The sequence below is a fragment of the Phodopus roborovskii genome, unplaced genomic scaffold (assembly GCF_943737965.1).
Source record: "Phodopus roborovskii unplaced genomic scaffold, PHOROB, whole genome shotgun sequence".
Lineage (NCBI taxonomy): Eukaryota > Metazoa > Chordata > Mammalia > Rodentia > Cricetidae > Phodopus > Phodopus roborovskii.
The window spans coordinates 39,347,974-39,367,085 of NW_026126480.1; the positions used below are offsets into that span (position 1 = coordinate 39,347,974).

General features: G+C 44.2%; 1 protein-coding gene across 1 annotated transcript in view; it reads left to right on the plus strand.

The window, feature by feature from the left end:
• Dmbt1 (deleted in malignant brain tumors 1) overlaps positions 1-19,112 on the plus strand; it is a 47,325-nt gene that overhangs the window by 16,995 nt on the left and 11,218 nt on the right. The window contains exons 5-14 of the mRNA XM_051192125.1: positions 4,067-4,390; positions 5,383-5,412; positions 8,414-8,564; positions 10,008-10,213; positions 11,308-11,337; positions 12,780-12,984; positions 14,420-14,625; positions 15,708-15,759; positions 16,888-16,931; positions 18,326-18,476. Coding sequence (XP_051048082.1) covers positions 4,067-4,390; positions 5,383-5,412; positions 8,414-8,564; positions 10,008-10,213; positions 11,308-11,337; positions 12,780-12,984; positions 14,420-14,625; positions 15,708-15,759; positions 16,888-16,931; positions 18,326-18,476 — 1,399 coding nt within the window. The remainder of the gene's footprint in view (positions 1-4,066; positions 4,391-5,382; positions 5,413-8,413; positions 8,565-10,007; positions 10,214-11,307; positions 11,338-12,779; positions 12,985-14,419; positions 14,626-15,707; positions 15,760-16,887; positions 16,932-18,325; positions 18,477-19,112) is intronic.

Consider the following 19,112-nt stretch of genomic DNA (forward strand, 5'->3'; position numbering starts at 1 on the left):
TTTGCACCAAGTATTTGATAGAGTCTCGGCTCAAACATCTGCAACGTATGTACAAATTCATTGATGGGATGAAATCTGGCCCTTTCACATTCAAGACCTATGCAAATCTATGTGGGGTTCTCTGGCCTTCTGCAGAGGGGTCAGCATTGTCTAAGTCACTCTCTCCTCTTCCTGTACAACCCAGTCTCCTATCTGCTACGTGGTCAACTGCCTACACCCTGTGAAATGATGAACATGCTATGGCGGCCAAGAAATGTTTTGTGTTTCTTGGGGCCAGAACAATAGAATCTTCTGTGTCCCACACTCTGTTGCCTTTGATCTTTTCACACTTTCCTGCTGTTTATCGAAGTCTGGTCCATGGTGTCACATGTATCTATCCAATACCCGTGTCCCCAAATGGACACAGAACTTCTTAGAGAAGAAAAAATACTTGGGTTGAGAGAGGTGGAGTACACCTACAAAGGACATGTTCCCTACGTGAAAATCTGGATTTGTCCCTGGATCATGAGTCACAAGTGCAACTCCTGAACTCATCCTGCATTGTGTGTAGGATATCTGTTAGTGTCTAGATGTCTGTCAATGTAACTTTACTTTTCTTTGTGTTGTCAATTTGTGACATATGGCCTACTACTACTCCTGATATTACAGTAGATAATGTGTCTTCTTATCCATGGTCGGGCTTCTAATATATCTCTGGATGAAACCTTGCTATGCTAATAAAGGGATGAGGGTTAAGGTATTTCCTGTCCGATCCATGATAGAATAGAAAGGAGTTTCATGCATAGCCCAGGCGATGATGTGTTGCTGGTAAGGTATGCTCACAGCCACAGCCAGTAGGGATAGAACGGCGGAACCCTACAGGAGTCTGTCCCCAAAATTTCAGCCTTCTCCATAGCGTAAAGAGGCAGCTTCTGTTGAGCCAAGTATGACCCTAGCTTGTTCAGAGGGATTGAGGAGGGGCAGCATTTACTTAATTTTTCTACACTTTGCTTTCCTTGTGAAATCATTAGCTACAGAGGCCCCTTATTATGTATGGTATTTATCTAGAAAAGGGTATCTAATGCTAGAGCCATGCTGCCTGGAACAGTAGAGAATATTCCTCTCATGATCCTAAAGAATAGATATTATGATTCTATACCAAGCAACTGTCCTTCAGGACAAAGTTACAGTGGCCTTGGGCACTCGATAGGCATATATGCATTGCATTGTGACCCTGAGATGTCGATGGGGATCGTCCTGAAGAAGTATCCCCAAGGGGTAAAAGGTTGTTGTTTCTAGGAGTATGTTGCACATTCTCAGAGCCCAAGGTTCCCATGTTTCACACTGCACCTTGTCCAGCATAGGGAGCTGACTCTGGCTCTGGTTCCTGGAGTGGAAGACAGAGTATGCTTAGCCAGTGCCTTTGTCGTTTCTTTCCCTCTGAGGTCGTAGAAAAATAAAGCTCCCATGGGAGCCCTGATTCTCCACCCTGGACATCACAGATCCTGCCTTTCCTCATTGAGTTCCTCTCATGGGAGATGTTGGAGGCAAATTTGATCTGTTTAGGCTCTGACAACCTGGGCTTTGGAGGTAAAGTCACTTACTTTCCTCCTTGGGATTTTTTTTTTTTTTTGGTCCCAGATCATCAGGAAGAACATTCTCCACACCAAGGTCTCTGGCCAACCCAGAATTTCTTGGGACACCAAATGGTCCATAGGAAAGGCATTACTCAAGCATGAGTGGTATCCCAAGCATGAGACTGGTTATCTTCTGACTTATTCATATTCTACCATTTATTATTTGTAACAACTATGCAAGAAAAACCTGTTTTCGGCTCTGTGTTTTTAGCCTTACAGGGCACTCTTAGGTGTCTGAAACTCCTCCAGGCTTGATAGGCACCATGTTGCAAATATATCTGTCAGATGGAAGGGAAGAGAGAATTGGGCAAGGCTTTGATACAGTCCTGAGGAGACCACTCTCATAGAGCTGTTTGTGTGGAGAGAGGTCACTTTCCTCCATATCCTGGTCACTCAGAAACTGGGTATTTATTAACAATGGGCCTATCTACAGGTATTGCCATTCTAATTGGTGGACTATGTCACTTTTGGAGGTGATCTGATAAAGAGCCAGGTGACAGTTTGAACAATTTAAACATAGATGCTTGAAGTTTGTATCTTATGTAAATGGGGGGCATATTTGAAGCATTTCCACTGAAGTAAAATAGTTTGAGGTAGGATTGCTCATAGTCTCTCTCTCTCTCTCTTTCCCCCTCTCCCCCTCTCCCTCTCCCTCTCCGTCTTCCTTTCTCTGTCCTCCTCAGGAGGCTGAGTTAGGAAGTTCTTGAGTTTGGGTGTAGTCTAGGGTAGATACAGAAATATTGACTTTAAAATACATTCACACACAAACAGGCAACAGGTGTTCCAATCCTCTGCTAGTGAATATTACATTTGGTGTGTCAGCCAATGCAATTAGATAAGAACAATGAATTAGTTTTGTATGTATAGGAAACACTTTTGTATCGATTCCCCGTGGCTTCAGCACAAGGCTAATGTAGTCCTTCAGCTTAACACCATTTTCTACAAAAATATCTTTTAGAATGGGAGAATTCACGACCACAGATATTTCTTTACATTTTAAGTCACATAGTATTAGCCAGTACAGACCCTGAATCACATCCCATCTTCAGATTTACCTATCCATGCCAGTCTTTTTTTTTTTCTTTTAACAATAGAGAATTAAATTTCACTTTCCATTTTTCTTTCTAACATGTATATGGACTGTAGATTCAACCACTCAATATCCTTACACAACTCCAGAATCTACTTCCCCTCCAGAGACAACCACTCCAGTGTATTATACACCAGCAGGTAACAAAAATCGCATAAATCTCTCTGTGTAAGTTGAAATGCCAGTGTCCTTCATGCTGTTGTCTTGTTGGGACACTTAAGGGGTTGGGTGGGATTGCCTACTATTCCATGGGGCTTTCCTCCACTGGGATCCCTGTCATTCCTCCCCACTTTGTGTGCGTGCGTGCGTGCGCGCGCGCGTGTGTGTGTGTGTGTGTGTGTGTGTGTGTGTGTGTGTGTAGTAGTGAGTCATAGGGTGGGAGCTTTGCTAATTCCATGCCATCTAGGTTTAGTAATATGTCAGAGAAAAACTTTGGAGTTAGAGCATCAAGATTAGACAAGATTAGACAAGATATATTATGGGATCCCATTCTAGTCCCTTCAAAGGGTGCCCTGTCTAGAGAGCTAGAGTATTCCCCTGTGCTAAACCCCCTGTGGATCTTTGTCTTATTTAAACATTTTGGGTACTTGACTTCAGTGATAAGTTCACAATAGTGGTCTTGGAACCAGAAGTCACAAAGCCTGGGGTTCTCTAGTGTACTGTTATTGTACACAGAAATTGAGCTCATGGACTCAGTCACCTGACACAGCTCAGTGGGTTGATGATGCTTACTAATTTTCTGTTGGTCTTGAAATGCAGTTCTGATACAAAGTCTCAACTTTGTGTAATCATCAGGGGACAGACTTTCCAGGGATCCATGAAGTTCTCTGCTACCAGAGTTTTGTCCCTTTTGGTCTGTCACAGAGCAACGTCCCCTACCTCCTCCTTTACTGCTGGCAGGCGTGGGTCAGCTGGGGCTAGATGTGCCCGTGTGCAGTCTGTGTGTTAGGAGTTGGAGGGCTCTCCTTACGTTCCTTCCATGAACCACCTGGATTCGGCCGTGTATGTTGTCATCCAGAAGAGTGCATGGCATGTATAGGCCTTAGCTATAAGCTAGAGTAGATACCTGGTCACCGTCCAGAACAGATTCTACCCATGTCAATACTCTTTGTGGAAACCTGACCATGCTGGTGACAAACTCACCTTTAATGTGTAGAAGAGAAATAGTGAGCACTCCACTGAGGGTGCAAAGGCCAATTGAATGTGGTAAAGGTCTTTGCAAGACAGGGTTTCCAAGAAGGAAGAGTGGGAGGCGTTCATATTACATATTGCATTAAACCCCATGAGAGAGCTGTCCATGAATGCACAAGCTCCATCATCCACACAAGAACTAAAGGAACAATCCATCTTGTCTTTCCAGGTACAGATTCTGGTTTGGCTCTGAGGCTGGTGAATGGAAGCGACAGGTGTCAGGGCCGTGTAGAGATCCTTTACCAGGGTTCCTGGGGCACCGTGTGTGATGACAGTTGGGACATCAATGATGCCAACGTGGTGTGCCGGCAGCTGGGCTGTGGCTGGGCCGTGTCTGCTAAAGTAGAAGCCTGGTTTGGGCAGGGCTCCGGGAACATTGTCCTGGATAATGTGGCCTGTAGTGGACATGAGTACAATCTGTGGAGCTGCCGCCACAATGGCTGGCTTTCCCATAACTGTGGACACTACGAGGATGCTGGAGTCATCTGCTCAGGTATGATCCAGATACTATTAACGTTTGCTCTCAACAATGTGGTTTCGTTAGGACACTTATTCCTGTCCACAGAACTTCATTTGGGTCAACAGTACTGGCAATCATTCTGCATTGTTTCGTTTTTCTCACTCACGGGTCTGTCTATAACTCACACAGGATCTCTAGATTTTCCTTGATTCGGGTGACACTGGAAGTACCAAGTTAGGTTCCTCTCTTGAGGGAATCACAGTGTCATTACACATTTCCTCCTTCAAGCAGTACTATGTTCTTTGGAAGGACATGGGTACCGTTTTTAAAGCTTTCGTAGCCAGCACCCCAAGGGTAAAATAACAAGACATTGTTGTAGGTGAGGAACATCCACTTGACTCAATTGCCTGTGGTTCCACACCCTTCCCAGATGTAGCCCTTTTGGAGGACAGTTTTGGTGGTGCTTTCTACTCTCCTTTATGTCATAGACGTTTCTGGTTACCTCTAGTCATTTTAGGTCAGCCCAGTTTCTAATCTAATGTTAATGACTCACTCACTACCACTGGCAGAAATATCGAAGAAAGAGTGAGGTGTAGTTATGAGGGGGTAACATTTATTTCTTCTTGAGCCAACCGTGAAGTATACGTTTTATGTCATAAGCAAGTCGGGACACACTTTTCTAACAGTATTCTCCTAGTAAGAGGGTACCGCAGCATGTCTTCCATAGCTCATCACTGTGATTGGCTTTTGGTTGATCATCTACAGGGCAATGAAAATAATTTTGTTGCCTGTTTCAGAGGTAGCCATTACTTTCTTATTGCAGATAATAAGTTGTAGGCCTTGAAATTTAGACCTTGGTTATGGGTTTCAGCTTTGGATTCTATGACCTCATCTAGGATTCTGGTTACAATGGGGATTTGCAGAGCATGAGCATGAGTTGTTACTGTAAAATCATCAACTATGTCCCACTTGTCACTATAGGTGAAGTCCGGTGGTTGTTGTCTAACCTCCCTTCTTTCTTACAGATGCCCAAATCCAGTCCACACCCTGGTTCGGTAAGTCTCAGCATCTCCATCTGGAAGATACCTATATTTGGATATCCTGTTTTGGATATATATATATATATATATATATGGCTCAAATGTTTTAATCGAAGTAAAAAATGATTGAGGTAATGAACTTTCGCCTTTTCACATTCAAGACCTATCTGCAAATGTACTGGGTATTCTCTGGCCTTCTGTACAGGTGTCAGCATTGTCTAAGTCACTCTCTCCTGTTCCCATAAATCCCTGTCTCCTACCTGCTATGGTCACCTCCCTACTCACTACAAAATGATGTAGAATGTATGGCAGCCAAGAAATATTTTGTGTTTCTGGGGACCAGGACAATTCATTCTTCTGTGTCCTATACTCTGTTGCCTTTGGACATTTTGTTCTTTCTTGCTCTTTATCGAAGTCTTGTTCATGGTGTCACATGTACCTGTATAATACCAGGGTCCCCAAATGAACACACTGCTTTTTAGAGAAAAAAATATCTTGGTTTGAGAGAGTTGGAGGAACAGTCTGATATCCTGTAAGGCCATGTACCTTGTGTGAGATTCTGTATTGTCCTCTGGTTCAGAAGTCACAAGTACTACTTTTAATGGATTCTACATTGGGTGGAGGATTTATTTTGGTTTTCATATATCTGCCAATCTAACTTTTACTTTTCCATTTGTTTTCAATTTCAGACACATGGACTACCACTACCCCAGATATTACAACAGGTAACATGTTTTCTTACAAATGTCAGGCTTCCCATATGTCATTCGATGAAACCTTGCTCTGCTAGTAAAGGGATGAAGTTAAGCAGAAGATTCCTACATGACCCATGATCTCTTGTGCTTTCAGTATAGAAAAGAGGTTCACACAAGTTGAATTGATGATCTGTTGTTGGTTAGGGATGCCTTGTATCTTCTCACAGTCACAACCAGCAGTGGCAGAATGATGGGACTCTTCAGGAGTCTGTCTGTCCCCAAGCCTTCATCATTGTCCATAAAGCAAAAAAGTCAGCTTCTGTTGAGCCAAATATCACCTTAGCTTGTCTCAGTGGGGTAGAAGAGTGGCAGCACTTACTTGATGTTGCTACATTTAACTTTTCTGGTGATATAATCTGCTATGAAGGTCCCTTAGTATACTATCCATGTAGAAACAGTGTCTCATGCAAGGGGCATGGAACATGGAACAGCAGAGATTATTCCTGTCGTCATTCCAAGGAATAGATTACATGATTCTTTTACTAAGCAACAGTTATTCAGGACAAAGTTACAGTAGCCTTGGCACCCTGGGATACCTCCTTGCTGCAGTGAGGGTCCAGTGAAAGCATGTCTAAGGCTACCACATTCTCTCAAGGAAAGGACTCTCTTTTCCCAAGCCACAGTGCTTCTGTGGCCAACATTACTCTTTCCAGCACGTGTGTCTTGTCCAAACTTTGTTGCCCAGGTCTTCCTTCTAATCCAGTTTTATTTTCCTTTCCAGATTGGCCCACAACTACAACTCCTTACTATGGTAAGCTTGGGGTAACACCACAGCATAGCTGTAAACACTTCAACCAAGAGTTTGGAGAAATTCGGGAATTTCAGGATCTTCTTAAATTCTGTGGTGGAGCACAGTTCAGAAAGACAAAGAGAATGAAACAAACTGAGAACAAAGGACAGTAGTGTCTGCTGAATCAATGTAACCCTCTGTCTGTCTCAGGGACATAAAATTTGCCCCACTTCATTCATTTTGCGAAACTTCACTTCTTTGGTGAATTATTTGCTATGGAAGTCCTTGTCTATAACAGTTGTCTAAAAAGACATGTCTTCCAAGAGTCGTGTGACATGGTAACAGTAGAGATTGTTTCTTTCATATGCTTTTGGTATAGATGGCATGGCTATTTTGTCAAGCAAATATCATTCTGGAATAAGGTAAAGCTGTCCTGGGACCCTGAGACAGCTCCTTCTCACTGTGATGGACATATGTGAGTGTGGTCAGTGCCGACACATGTTCTCAAGGGAAAGAATTACTTTTCTTCAGCCACAGTGCTTCTGTGTTCAATGTTTACCACTCGACCAAACAGTGCACAGGCCTTTCCTCTAATCCAATTTGTTTTTTTCTCTAGATTGGTTTGATACAACCACTTCCCCTGGTAAGTATGGGGGGGGGTGACCAAAGCATAGCTGTAAATATTTAAACCAGAAGGTTGGAGGGAGTCAAGAATTCTAGAATCTGATTAAATATGTAATGGAGCACAGCTCAGCAAGACTAGGAGAAAGAAAGGAATTAGGAAGAGGTCATATCATCCCTGTGTACATCCCCAGTGACCCACATTGTCCCCCCATCCATCTCCTATTTAATCTAATGCTGAATCAGTGGATAGATTTAGTAAGAGCCCTCATGGGGCTTGGGGATGGACTCATGGAGTTGGATTCATGAGCAGGTCACCAGGTCATAAATATATGCCCATTATTGGACACTCTCTATTCCATTCAGCACATGATACCATTGCAAGAAGACCAGGGCCCTGGACTGTGTGAGTCAGAACAGGTAGAAACAGGTGTAGAGTCCACAGTGCTTCCTCCAGATTTTCTCTGTCCTGTAGAGAGATCAAAGCCCATACCAGCAAACACATAGGCACCTGCACTAAGCCCTAAGCCTGGTGTTAATGATGCTCGATGATGTCCTTATGTCCAGGGTGCAGAGATTCTGCACCTCCAATCCAAGAGCTCTCATACCCACCAGCATCTGGCAGTCAGGGAATTGTAAGCATTGGAGACAGCTCACTGTGGTTTTTATGGACTTCCCCAAGATGGGCATTCCTATCACCCATCCAGTACCCAACCTACACCTACCTGTACCTACCTGTACAAAGAAAAGCCACCTAGGAGTGAGTCTTCCATGCCTTTATTGTTGGTCAGAGCTAGGTTACCTCATGTTGGGTTCCTACCTTGGATATTGTGTCAAACATTCCTCTGACTGCCAGGCAGGTCTGAGGTGTGTCCTGGGCTCCATGAACATGTCCACCCTTTCCTTACAGTAACCTATACCTGTGGAGGAAACCTGACTGGCCACTATGGGAACTTTAACAGTCCCTTTTACCCTGGGAATTATCCTAACAATGCCAGATGTGTGTGGAACATTTTGGTCCCAACCAACAACCGTGTGAGCTTGAACTTCAGAGATTTACAGTAAGTGTGGGTGAACAGCAGATATAAAGATCGAATGTGGGTTGCTTTGAAATTCACGGGGCAATACTCAAGATGACTTTTAAAACAAGGGTTTTCTTATGACTTGGCACAAGAGTGGTCCATGGAAGGTGGAATGGATGTAAGGCACAGGAAATTGAAAATACTCTGGCTAAAGTCCCAGGGTTGTCCTGAATTTGCTGCATGGCAATGAGATGATACTCTCCTAATCCCAAGTAGAAGGGTGGGCTAGAACACATGCTTTTCTCATCTTGTTTATCAGGAGGTCTTCAGAGAACGTGGAAATACTTGTAACTGTTAGTCATTGTCAGGGCCAGTTTGTCATTAGGTAATGACATTCTTGGGGCTTTAATGGGACAGTGCTGCCAATGAGGGACCTGTTCAGTACAAAGCTGTCCTCACAGCTCTCTCTCATTCTAAGAGGCACCGGCATCAGGTGCAAGCGCAATCTCCTGAGGTGTGAAGGGTCCCAGCACTTGGAGTGAGCTGTGTGCTAGGTTCTCTCTGTGTGACTGTCTGAAGTGTCCTTGGATGTCTCTGCTCAAGACCACATATGCATTGTATAGGTGTCCTTGTAAAACAATGTATAGACTGCAGCTGATGCTCATTAGACTGTGGGCACAGAGCCTGGTCAGTTTGGTTCTCTTCAGCATCTCACTGACAGGAAGCCTCATGCAGTAACAGCTTATGAATCCTTGTGTGTAACACACACTGTGCCATCACAGCTTTACCTCAAGCCTTTGCTTGCAGTGGGCAGGAATGAAGTGCTCATTATTATAGATGACACAGGCAAGGGCCAGAGATGTCCACCAGCTTGTCTGATGATTTTTGTTTGTGTGAATTGTATATTTCGTGTGTGTGTGTGTGTGTGTGTGTGTGTGTGTGAGTGTTTTGTCTGTACGTATGTCTGTGAAAGCATGCTTGCATGGTGTCCAGAGAGATCAGAGGGGGAGGGTGTTTAGTTCACTGGCTACAGAATGACTGTTGGTTGTGATCTCCTTTTATGTATGCTGGGAATTGAACCTTACTCTTCCAGAGGGAAAGAAAAATCAGTGAACCATTTCTCTAAGTTTTGACTTTAGTTTTATCTCCCCTTCATTTTTTAAATAATTAAAGACATTTATTTATATCTGGAAAATAATTGGGGACTCCTTGAAGCAATAAATTAGATTTTTCTCAGGTGATCTTCCTCTGTTGATATAAAAGCTGTCGTGGCAGGTATTGTAGATTACACATCTGTAACCCTGAATGCATCCTGTAGACCAGCCATGACAATCATGGGAAGATGGACAAATTCCATTAGGATTCCAGGAAGTTATCTACTCTTTCAGATGATATATTTTGTCAGGACACTGATCCCTGAGCTGGGAGCCCCACATCAAATTCCAGACATACAGAAGCTAACTGTTTTTTCTGTCTCCTCAGGCTTGAAGGAGGCTGCAGCTATGACTACATCCTACTGTATGATGGCCCTGAACAGTATTCTTCTCCCTTTGCTCGAGTTTGTGATGGAGCCAATGGAACTTTCACCTCCACAGGCAACTTCATGTCTGTTGTCTTCATCACTGATGGCAGTGTCACCAGGAGAGGGTTCCAGGCTAACTACTATGCTACCTATGCCCCTTCCACCAGTAAGTTCCCTTGTGATAATGACCATTTGGGTTTGTGGGTGTCACTAGCAGTCTTCTGATCCAACACTTCCCTGAGATTCGTGACATAAGGAATTGCATGGCCTCACTGGGTCCCATGCTTGCCTCCTACAGGGAGACAGAGTCCAGTGAATCTTGGGCTCTGACTGCTGGAAGATGGTTGAGGTTTAGTACTGTGTGATGGGAGGTACCCTGTCTTCAGTGTCATCATCAGAGAATGAAAAGGTCTAAGGTGATTCCCCAACAGATAGTGTGAAGTCAGTTTCAGGAGTGGGGTTGACATCAGCTGTGGAGGATTTGAGAGCCTTCCAAAGTGTGGGACATTATCCATGCCCTGTTTGAAGGACAGATTAGGACATATGAATATGGACAGAATATTCTCCCAAAGACCAAGAGGTTTAAATCAGAGACACTATGTAGTCCTATGAGTCTAATGGTGAAGGTTTAAGGCATGTGATATCTCAGGTTGCTTATGTAGTGATGGGCAGAGACACTGACTTTGTCCTTAGCTAATGTCCCGACTTAATGGCGTTGCTACTCTTTTACCATGCAGTAGCTTAACTTCATGGGACAATGATCATTTGACAAAACATTTTGCTGGTTTTAAATCATGTCTATGGACCAGAAAATCCCAAGTTCAAGTCCCCTCTTTGGGCTTCAGTGAAGGTGTGTCAGTGTCCAGTTCTTTCAGGTACTGGGGTAATTTCTGTATTCATGTCTGTGAATCCTCCATGTCTTTGCCTCAAGTCCAGTGTGGGTGGGACTGGCCTGTGAGGTCTGAGTGAGCCACTGATAGAATTGGACCTGGCTAGTTACCCCTGACTCACTGAACAGACAAATCACAGGACTCATCATGTCAACACATCCAGAGTTCGTTCTCACCTTGAGGTGGGTTCAGAGTGTGGGCTCTTATGACCCCATGGCTAGCATCTTCCTGGCCATATAGATGACTAACAATCTCTATTCTGGGGCAGCAGATGATGACACCCAGTGTCTGGTCTGCTCAGTGTCATGAACCCAGGGTCAGGCTAGGCACCTTCTGTTCAAGAGACTGATATGGCTTCCTTTTTTCACAGCTCTTCCACCGCCATTCCCAACCACTCCAGGTGAGTCCACATCTGCCTCAGTGTTTGTGTTCCCCTTCCCAGTTCTGCTCACAGCCTCAGAATCTGCTCCAGAATGGGTGGAACCCTTCAGAATCCTCACCTTCCTTCAGCCTTCTCTATAAAGTAGAGTGGTGATTTCTGTTGAGACAAAAGGTTCTCTCTGCTTGTCTCAGCGGCATAACAAAGTAGCAATGCTTAATCCATTTTGCTAAGCTCACTATCCTGGAGAAACCCTTTGCTATAGAGAAATTTTCCTAAGCCATTTTCCTAGTGTGTACTCTCTTTTGCAAGGGTCAAGCGACATGGGACACAAGAGACCATTTTTCTCATATCAATGAGGTGTAGATGGCATTATTACCAAGTATTGTTATTCATGTCAATGCTATCATTGCAGTGGTTTCTTGCCCCCCTTACCCTCAGTAGCATGGACACAGGAGAGCATGTCCAGTGTCATCCCTTGCTCTCAATGAAGGAGTTTCTTGATCTCAGTTACAGTGCTTCTGTTTCCAATGTTTTCCACTTGACCAAACTTTATTCACAGGCCTTTTCTCTAATCCAGCTTTGTTTTGTTTCTAGATTGGTGGACAACAACTCCTCCTTATGGTAAGTATGGGTTGAGACCAAAGAATAGTTTAAACACTTTAGCCAAGGGTTGTAGAGTGACAGTAATTCTAGACTCTTTTTAAATCTTCTTAAATCTGTGGTGGAGCTCAGCTCTGGAAGACTAGGAGAAAGGAAGGAATTAGGAAGAGGTCATATCATCCCTGTGTACATCCCCAGTGACCCACATTGTCCCCCCATCCATCTCCTATTTAATCTAATGCTGAATCAGTGGATAGATTTAGTAAGAGCCCTCATGGGGCTTGGGGATGGACTCATGGAGTTGGATTCATGAGCAGGTCACCAGGTCATAAATATATGCCCATTATTGGACACTCTCTATTCCATTCAGCACATGATACCATTGCAAGAAGACCAGGGCCCTGGACTGTGTGAGTCAGAACAGGTAGAAACAGGTGTAGAGTCCACAGTGCTTCCTCCAGATTTTCTCTGTCCTGTAGAGAGATCAAAGCCCATACCAGCAAACACATAGGCACCTGCACTAAGCCCTAAGCCTGGTGTTAATGATGCTCGATGATGTCCTTATGTCCAGGGTGCAGAGATTCTGCACCTCCAATCCAAGAGCTCTCATACCCACCAGCATCTGGCAGTCAGGGAATTGTAAGCATTGGAGACAGCTCACTGTGGTTTTTATGGACTTCCCCAAGATGGGCATTCCTATCACCCATCCAGTACCCAACCTGCACCTACCTGCACCTACCTGTACAAAGAAAAGCCACCTAGGAGTGAGTCTTCCATGCCTTTATTGTTGGTCAGAGCTAGGTTACCTCATGTTGGGTTCCTACCTTGGATATTGTGTCAAACATTCCTCTGACTGCCAGGCAGGTCTGAGGTGTGTCCTGGGCTCCATGAACATGTCCACCCTTTCCTTACAGTAAACTATACCTGTGGAGGAAACCTGACTGGCCACTATGGGAACTTTAACAGTCCCTTTTACCCTGGGAATTATCCTAACAATGCCAGATGTGTGTGGAATATTTTGGTCCCAACCAACAACCGTGTGAGCTTGAACTTCAGAGATTTACAGTAAGTGTGGGTGCACATCTGATCTCAGTGGGATTCTCAGTGGGAATGTGTCGTTCTTGGAAATTTGAGGGGCAATATTCAGGGTGACTTTAAAAAAAGGGGTTTCATTTTTGTCTTGGCATGAGAGTAGCCCATGGAGGATCGAATGGATGTAAAGCACAGGAAATTGAAATTACTCTGGCTAAAGTCCCAGGGTTGTCCTGAATTTGCTGCATGGCAATGAGATGATACTCTCCTAATCCCAAGTAGAAGGGTGGGCTAGAACACATGCTTTTCTCATCTTGTTTATCAGGAGGTCTTCAGAGAACGTGGAAATACTTGTAACTGTTAGTCATTGTCAGGGCCAGTTTGTCATTAGGTAATGACATTCTTGGGGCTTTAATGGGACAGTGCTGCCAATGAGGGACCTGTTCAGTACAAAGCTGTCCTCACAGCTCTCTCTCATTCTAAGAGGCACCGGCATCAGGTGCAAGCGCAATCTCCTGAGGTGTGAAGGGTCCCAGCACTTGGAGTGAGCTGTGTGCTAGGTTCTCTCTGTGTGACTGTCTGAAGTGTCCTTGGATGTCTCTGCTCAAGACCACATATGCATTGTATAGGTGTCCTTGTAAAACAATGTAAAGACTGCAGCTGATGCTCATTAGACTGTGGGCACAGAGCCTGGTCAGTTTGGTTCTCTTCAGCATCTCACTGACAGGAAGCCTCATGCAGTAACAGCTTATGAATCCTTGTGTGTAACACACACTGTGCCATCACAGCTTTACCTCAAGCCTTTGCTTGCAGTGGGCAGGAATGAAGTGCTCATTATTATAGATGACACAGGCAAGGGCCAGAGATGTCCACAGGCTTGTCTGATGATTTTTGTTTGTGTGAATTGTATATTTCGTGTGTGTGTGTGTGTGTTTTGTCTGTACGTATGTCTGTGAAACGCATGCTTGCATGGTGTCCAGAGAGATCAGAGGGGGAGGGTGTTTAGTCCACTGGCTACAGAATGACTGTTGGTTGTGATCTCCTTTTATGTATGCTGGAAATTGAACCTTATTCTTCCAGAGGTAAAAAAAATCAGTGAACCATTTCTCTAAGTTTTGACTTTAGTTTTATCTCCCCTTCATTTTTTAAAAAAATAAAGACATTTATTTATATCTGGAAAATAATTGGGGACTCCTTGAAGCAATAAATTAGATTTTTCTCAGGTGATCTTCCTCTGTTGATATAAAAGCTGTCGTGGCAGGTATTGTAGATTACACATCTGTAACCCTGAATGCATCCTGTAGACCAGCCATGACAATCATGGGAAGATGGACAAATTCCCTTAGGATTCCAGGAAGTTATCTACTCTTTCAGATGATATATTTTGTCAGGACACTGATCCCTGAGCTGGGAGCCCCACATCAAATTCCAGACATACAGAAGCTAACTGTTTTTTCTGTCTCCTCAGGCTTGAAGGAGGCTGCAGCTATGACTACATCCTACTGTATGATGGCCCTGAACAGTATTCTTCTCCCTTTGCTCGAGTTTGTGATGGAGCCAATGGAACTTTCACCTCCACAGGCAACTTCATGTCTGTTGTCTTCATCACTGATGGCAGTGTCACCAGGAGAGGGTTCCAGGCTAACTACTATGCTACCTATGCCCCTTCCACCAGTAAGTTCCCTTGTGATAATGACCATTTGGGTTTGTGGGTGTCACTAGCAGTCTTCTGATCCAACACTTCCCTGAGATTCGTGACATAAGGAATTGCATGGCCTCACTGGGTCCCATGCTTGCCTCCTACAGGGAGACAGAGTCCAGTGAATCTTGGGCTCTGACTGCTGGAAGATGGTTGAGGTTTAGTACTGTGTGATGGGAGGTACCCTGTCTTCAGTGTCATCATCAGAGAATGAAAAGGTCTAAGGTGATTCCCCAACAGATAGTGTGAAGTCAGTTTCAGGAGTGGGGTTGACATCAGCTGTGGAGGATTTGAGAGCCTTCCAAAGTGTGGGACATTATCCATGCCCTGTTTGAAGGACAGATTAGGACATATGAATATGGACAGAATATTCTCCCAAAGACCAAGAGGTTTAAATCTAATGGTGAATGTTTGAGGCATGTGATATCCAAGGTTGCTTATGTAGTGATGGGCAGAGACACTGACTTTGTCCTTAGCTAATGTCCCAATTCAACATCGTTGCTACTCTTTTACCATGCAGTAGCTTAACTTCATGGGATAATGATCATTTGATAAACACATTTTGCTGGTTTAAAATCATGTCTGTGGATCTGTATCAGAAAATCCTAAGTTCAAGTCCCCTCTTTGGACTTCAGTGAAGGTGTGTGTCTGTCTGTGTCCAATTGTTTCAGGTACTGGGGTAATGTCTGTATTCATGTCTGTGAATCCTCCATGTCTTTGCCTCAAGTCCAGTGTGGGTGGGACTGGCCTGTGAGGTCTGAGTGAGCCACTGATAGAATTGGACCTGGCTAGTTACCCCAACTCACTGGACAGACACAAATCACAGGACTCATCATGTCAACACATCCAGAGTTCGTTCTCACCTTGAGGTGGGTTCAGAGTGTGGGCTCTTATGACCCCATGGCTAGCATCTTCCTGGCCATATAGATGACTAACAATCTCTACTCTGGGGCAGCAGATGATGACACCCAGTGTCTGGTCTGCTCAGTGTCATGAACCCAGGGCCAGGCTAGGCACCTTCTGTTCAAGAGACTGACATGGCTTCCTTTTTTCACAGCTCTTCCACCGCCATTCCCAACCACTCCAGGTGAGTCCACATCTGCCTCAGTGTTTGTGTTCCCCTTCCCAGTTCTGCTCACAGCCTCAGAATCTGCTCCAGAATGGGTGGAACCCTTCAGAATCCTCACCTTCCTTCAGCCTTCTCTATAAAGTAGAGTGGTGATTTCTGTTGAGACAAAAGGATCTCTCTGCTTGTCTCAGCGGCATAACAAAGTAGCAATGCTTAATCCATTTTGCTAAGCTCACTATCCTGGAGAAACATTTTCCTAAGCCATTTTCCTAGTGTGTACTCTCTTTTGCAAGGGTCAAGTGACATGGGACACAAGAGACACAAGAGACTGTTTTTCTCATACCAATGAGGTGTAGATGGCATTATTACCATGTATTGTTATTCATGTCAATGCTATCATTGCAGTGGTTTCTTGCCCCCCTCACCCTCAGTAGCACGGACACAGGAGAGCGTGTCCAGTGTCACCCCTTGCTCTCAAGGGAAAGAGTTTCTTGTTCTCAGCCACAGTGCTTCTCTGTCCAATGTTTTCCACTTGACCAAGCTTTGTGCACAGGTCCTCCTTCTAATCCAGTTTTGTTTTCCTTTCAAGATTTGTGGACAACAACAACTGTTATTTATTGTAAGCTTGGGGTGAAAGCTTTAAGCACTCAACCAATAATTTGGAGAGAGACAGGAATTCTGGGATCTCCTTGAATTCTGTTGAGCACAGCTCAGGAAGACAAGGAGAAAGAAAAGAAATGAGAACAAAGACAGTGTTGTCTATTGAGCCTGTCTCTGTGACATAGAATTTGCCCCACTCCATCCGTTTTGTTAAACTTCACTTCCCTGGTGAATCATTTGCTATGGAGGTCATTTTCTGTGACTGTTGTCTAAAAAGCATTCTGTCTTCCAAGAGTCATGTGACATGGTGACAATAGAGATTGTTTGTCTCACATGCTTATGGTGTAGATGGTCTGATATTTTTCCCTAGCAAATATCATTTAAGAATAATGCATAGTTGCCCTGGGACCCTGAGACGGCTCCTTCTCAGTGTGATGGACATCAGTGAGCATGGTCAGGGCCAGTATGTGCTCTCAAGGGAAAGGCTTTCTTTTCCTCAGCCACAGTGTTTCTGTGTCCAGTTTTCCACTTGACCAAACTTTGCACACAGGCCTTCTTTCTAATCCAGCTTTGTTTTCTCTCCAGATTGGTGGACAACAACTCCTTACTATGGTAAGCTTGGGGTGAGATCAAAGCATCCTTTAAGCATTTCAACTAAAAGGTTAGAGAGAAATGGAAATTATGGGATGTTTTTGATGACTGTGGTGGAGGACAGCTCAGGAAGGCAAGGAGAAACAAAGGAATTAGGAAGGGGGCACATCTTTCCTGTGTACATTCCAAGTGATTCACTCTGTCCCCAAAATCCATCTCCTATTTAACCCAGCGCATAATCAATGTACAGATTTTGTAAGAGTCCTCAGGATCCAATTTTAGAGTTGGGCGTATGAGAGGGATCATCGGTCTTTATTCTGTGCCCATTGGTGGACACTCCCTGTTCTATTCAGAACACAATAGCATTGTAAGAAGACCAGGGTCCTGTACTCTGTGAGTCAGAAAAATTGAGATGGGTGTAGAGTCCACAGTACTTCCTCCAAATTTTCTCTTTTCTGCAGAGAGATTGAAGCTCATACCAGCAAACTCATAGACACCTGAGATAAGCTCTGAGACAGGTGTTAGAGGTGTGAATTATGGCTGACTATCCCTTTTAACTCCTCCCTGGGTAGAAGAATCAGGGAGAAAATCACTGGCTTCAGTGTTTTCTCTCTCACGGTTGAGTTCAGTGGGGACAGAGGGAGCTACAGTCTAGAGAGTGAGGAAGACACTATGTCACTGAACACCCTCCAGTTCAAAATGTTCTTTCTGGTGGACATCTTGTATCTAAGCATTAATGATATCTTTGCAAGAAGGGTGCAGCCCTGGTCTTCATGAATCAGGATAGGTAAAAATATCTGTAGAGGCATGTTCCTTGCTCTAGATGTCTCCATTCATCAGAGAGACCCAATCCTTACCATCAAATTCACACATCATTGGAAAAAAACCCTGTGATGGGGACTAAGAATTTCTTTGCATCCAGAGATCACGTACCACACACAGGTCAAAGTGGTCTATTCCCCACCATTTTCTGTCAGTCAGTGAAAGCAAGGTTTATGAATTTAACCAGTAAATTCCAGGTTCAATGAGAGACCTTGTCTTAAAACACACATCTGAATTATGTATACATGCGCAACTACCTGATATTAAACACACACAGTAACACACACACACACACACAGAGACAGACAGAGAGACAGAGACAGGGAGAGATACACCCATACAGGGAAATACACAGATAGACACACATACACACAAACAGACAGACAGACAGACAGACAGACACACACACACACACCACACCACACCACACACTCTCTCACACTAACAGTCCTCTAGGCTTCTGTGACTGAGCCAGGGCTATTCTGACTTTTATTGGGTTCCTCACTTGGAAATTGTGTCAAATACCCTTCTCCTGCCAGGCAGCTGTGTGGTATGTTCAGGGGTTCATCAACATTTCCACTCTTTCCTGACAGTAAACTATACCTGTGGAGGTTTCCTGACCCAACCCTTTGGGAACTTTTCCAGTCCATTCTACCCCAGGAATTATCCTAACAATGCCAGATGTGTGTGGAACATTGAGGCCCCAAACAACTACCGTGTGACCTTGGTCTTCAGAGATGTGCAGTAAGTGTGGGCACACAGCAGATGTTAGAGAATTTGGGGTGCTTGGAAATTCAGGGATGATAGTAAAGCTGACATTTAAAATAAAGGTTCTAGTTTTGATTTGGAGAGTAACTCATAGCGGGTGGTGGAATGGGGACAAGAGGACAGGAATTTGAGACCATTGTGACTTAAAGTCCTAGGGTTGTCCTGAATTTACTACATGTCCATGAGTGCCACTCTCCTAAGTCTGGGTCAGAAGAAGAGGCTAGAACACCTGCTTTTCTCATCTTGTTTATCAGGAGGTCACCAGAGAATGAGAAATACTTGGAAATGTTTGCACTGTGTGTGTGTGTGTGTGTGTGTGTGTGTGTGTGTGTGTGTGTGTGTGTGTGTGTGTGAGTTTGTGGCTTGGGAGTACAATATACAAATGCACCTGTTGAGTGCAGCCCTTTCCTTATTCTCCCCTTCCTGACTGTGGGTCCTCAGGAGCCAGGATGCTAGCATTGCTGATGTACATGGTAGAGTTTCTATCACTCATATGCTTACAAATGAAAAATGTCCTTTAGCAGAGGAGATTTCTACAAAAGCATTCTGGGAGGTGAGTGGCCTAGCTAGCCAAGACACTCTACCTGTATTCTCTAGCACCCCAATGACAGT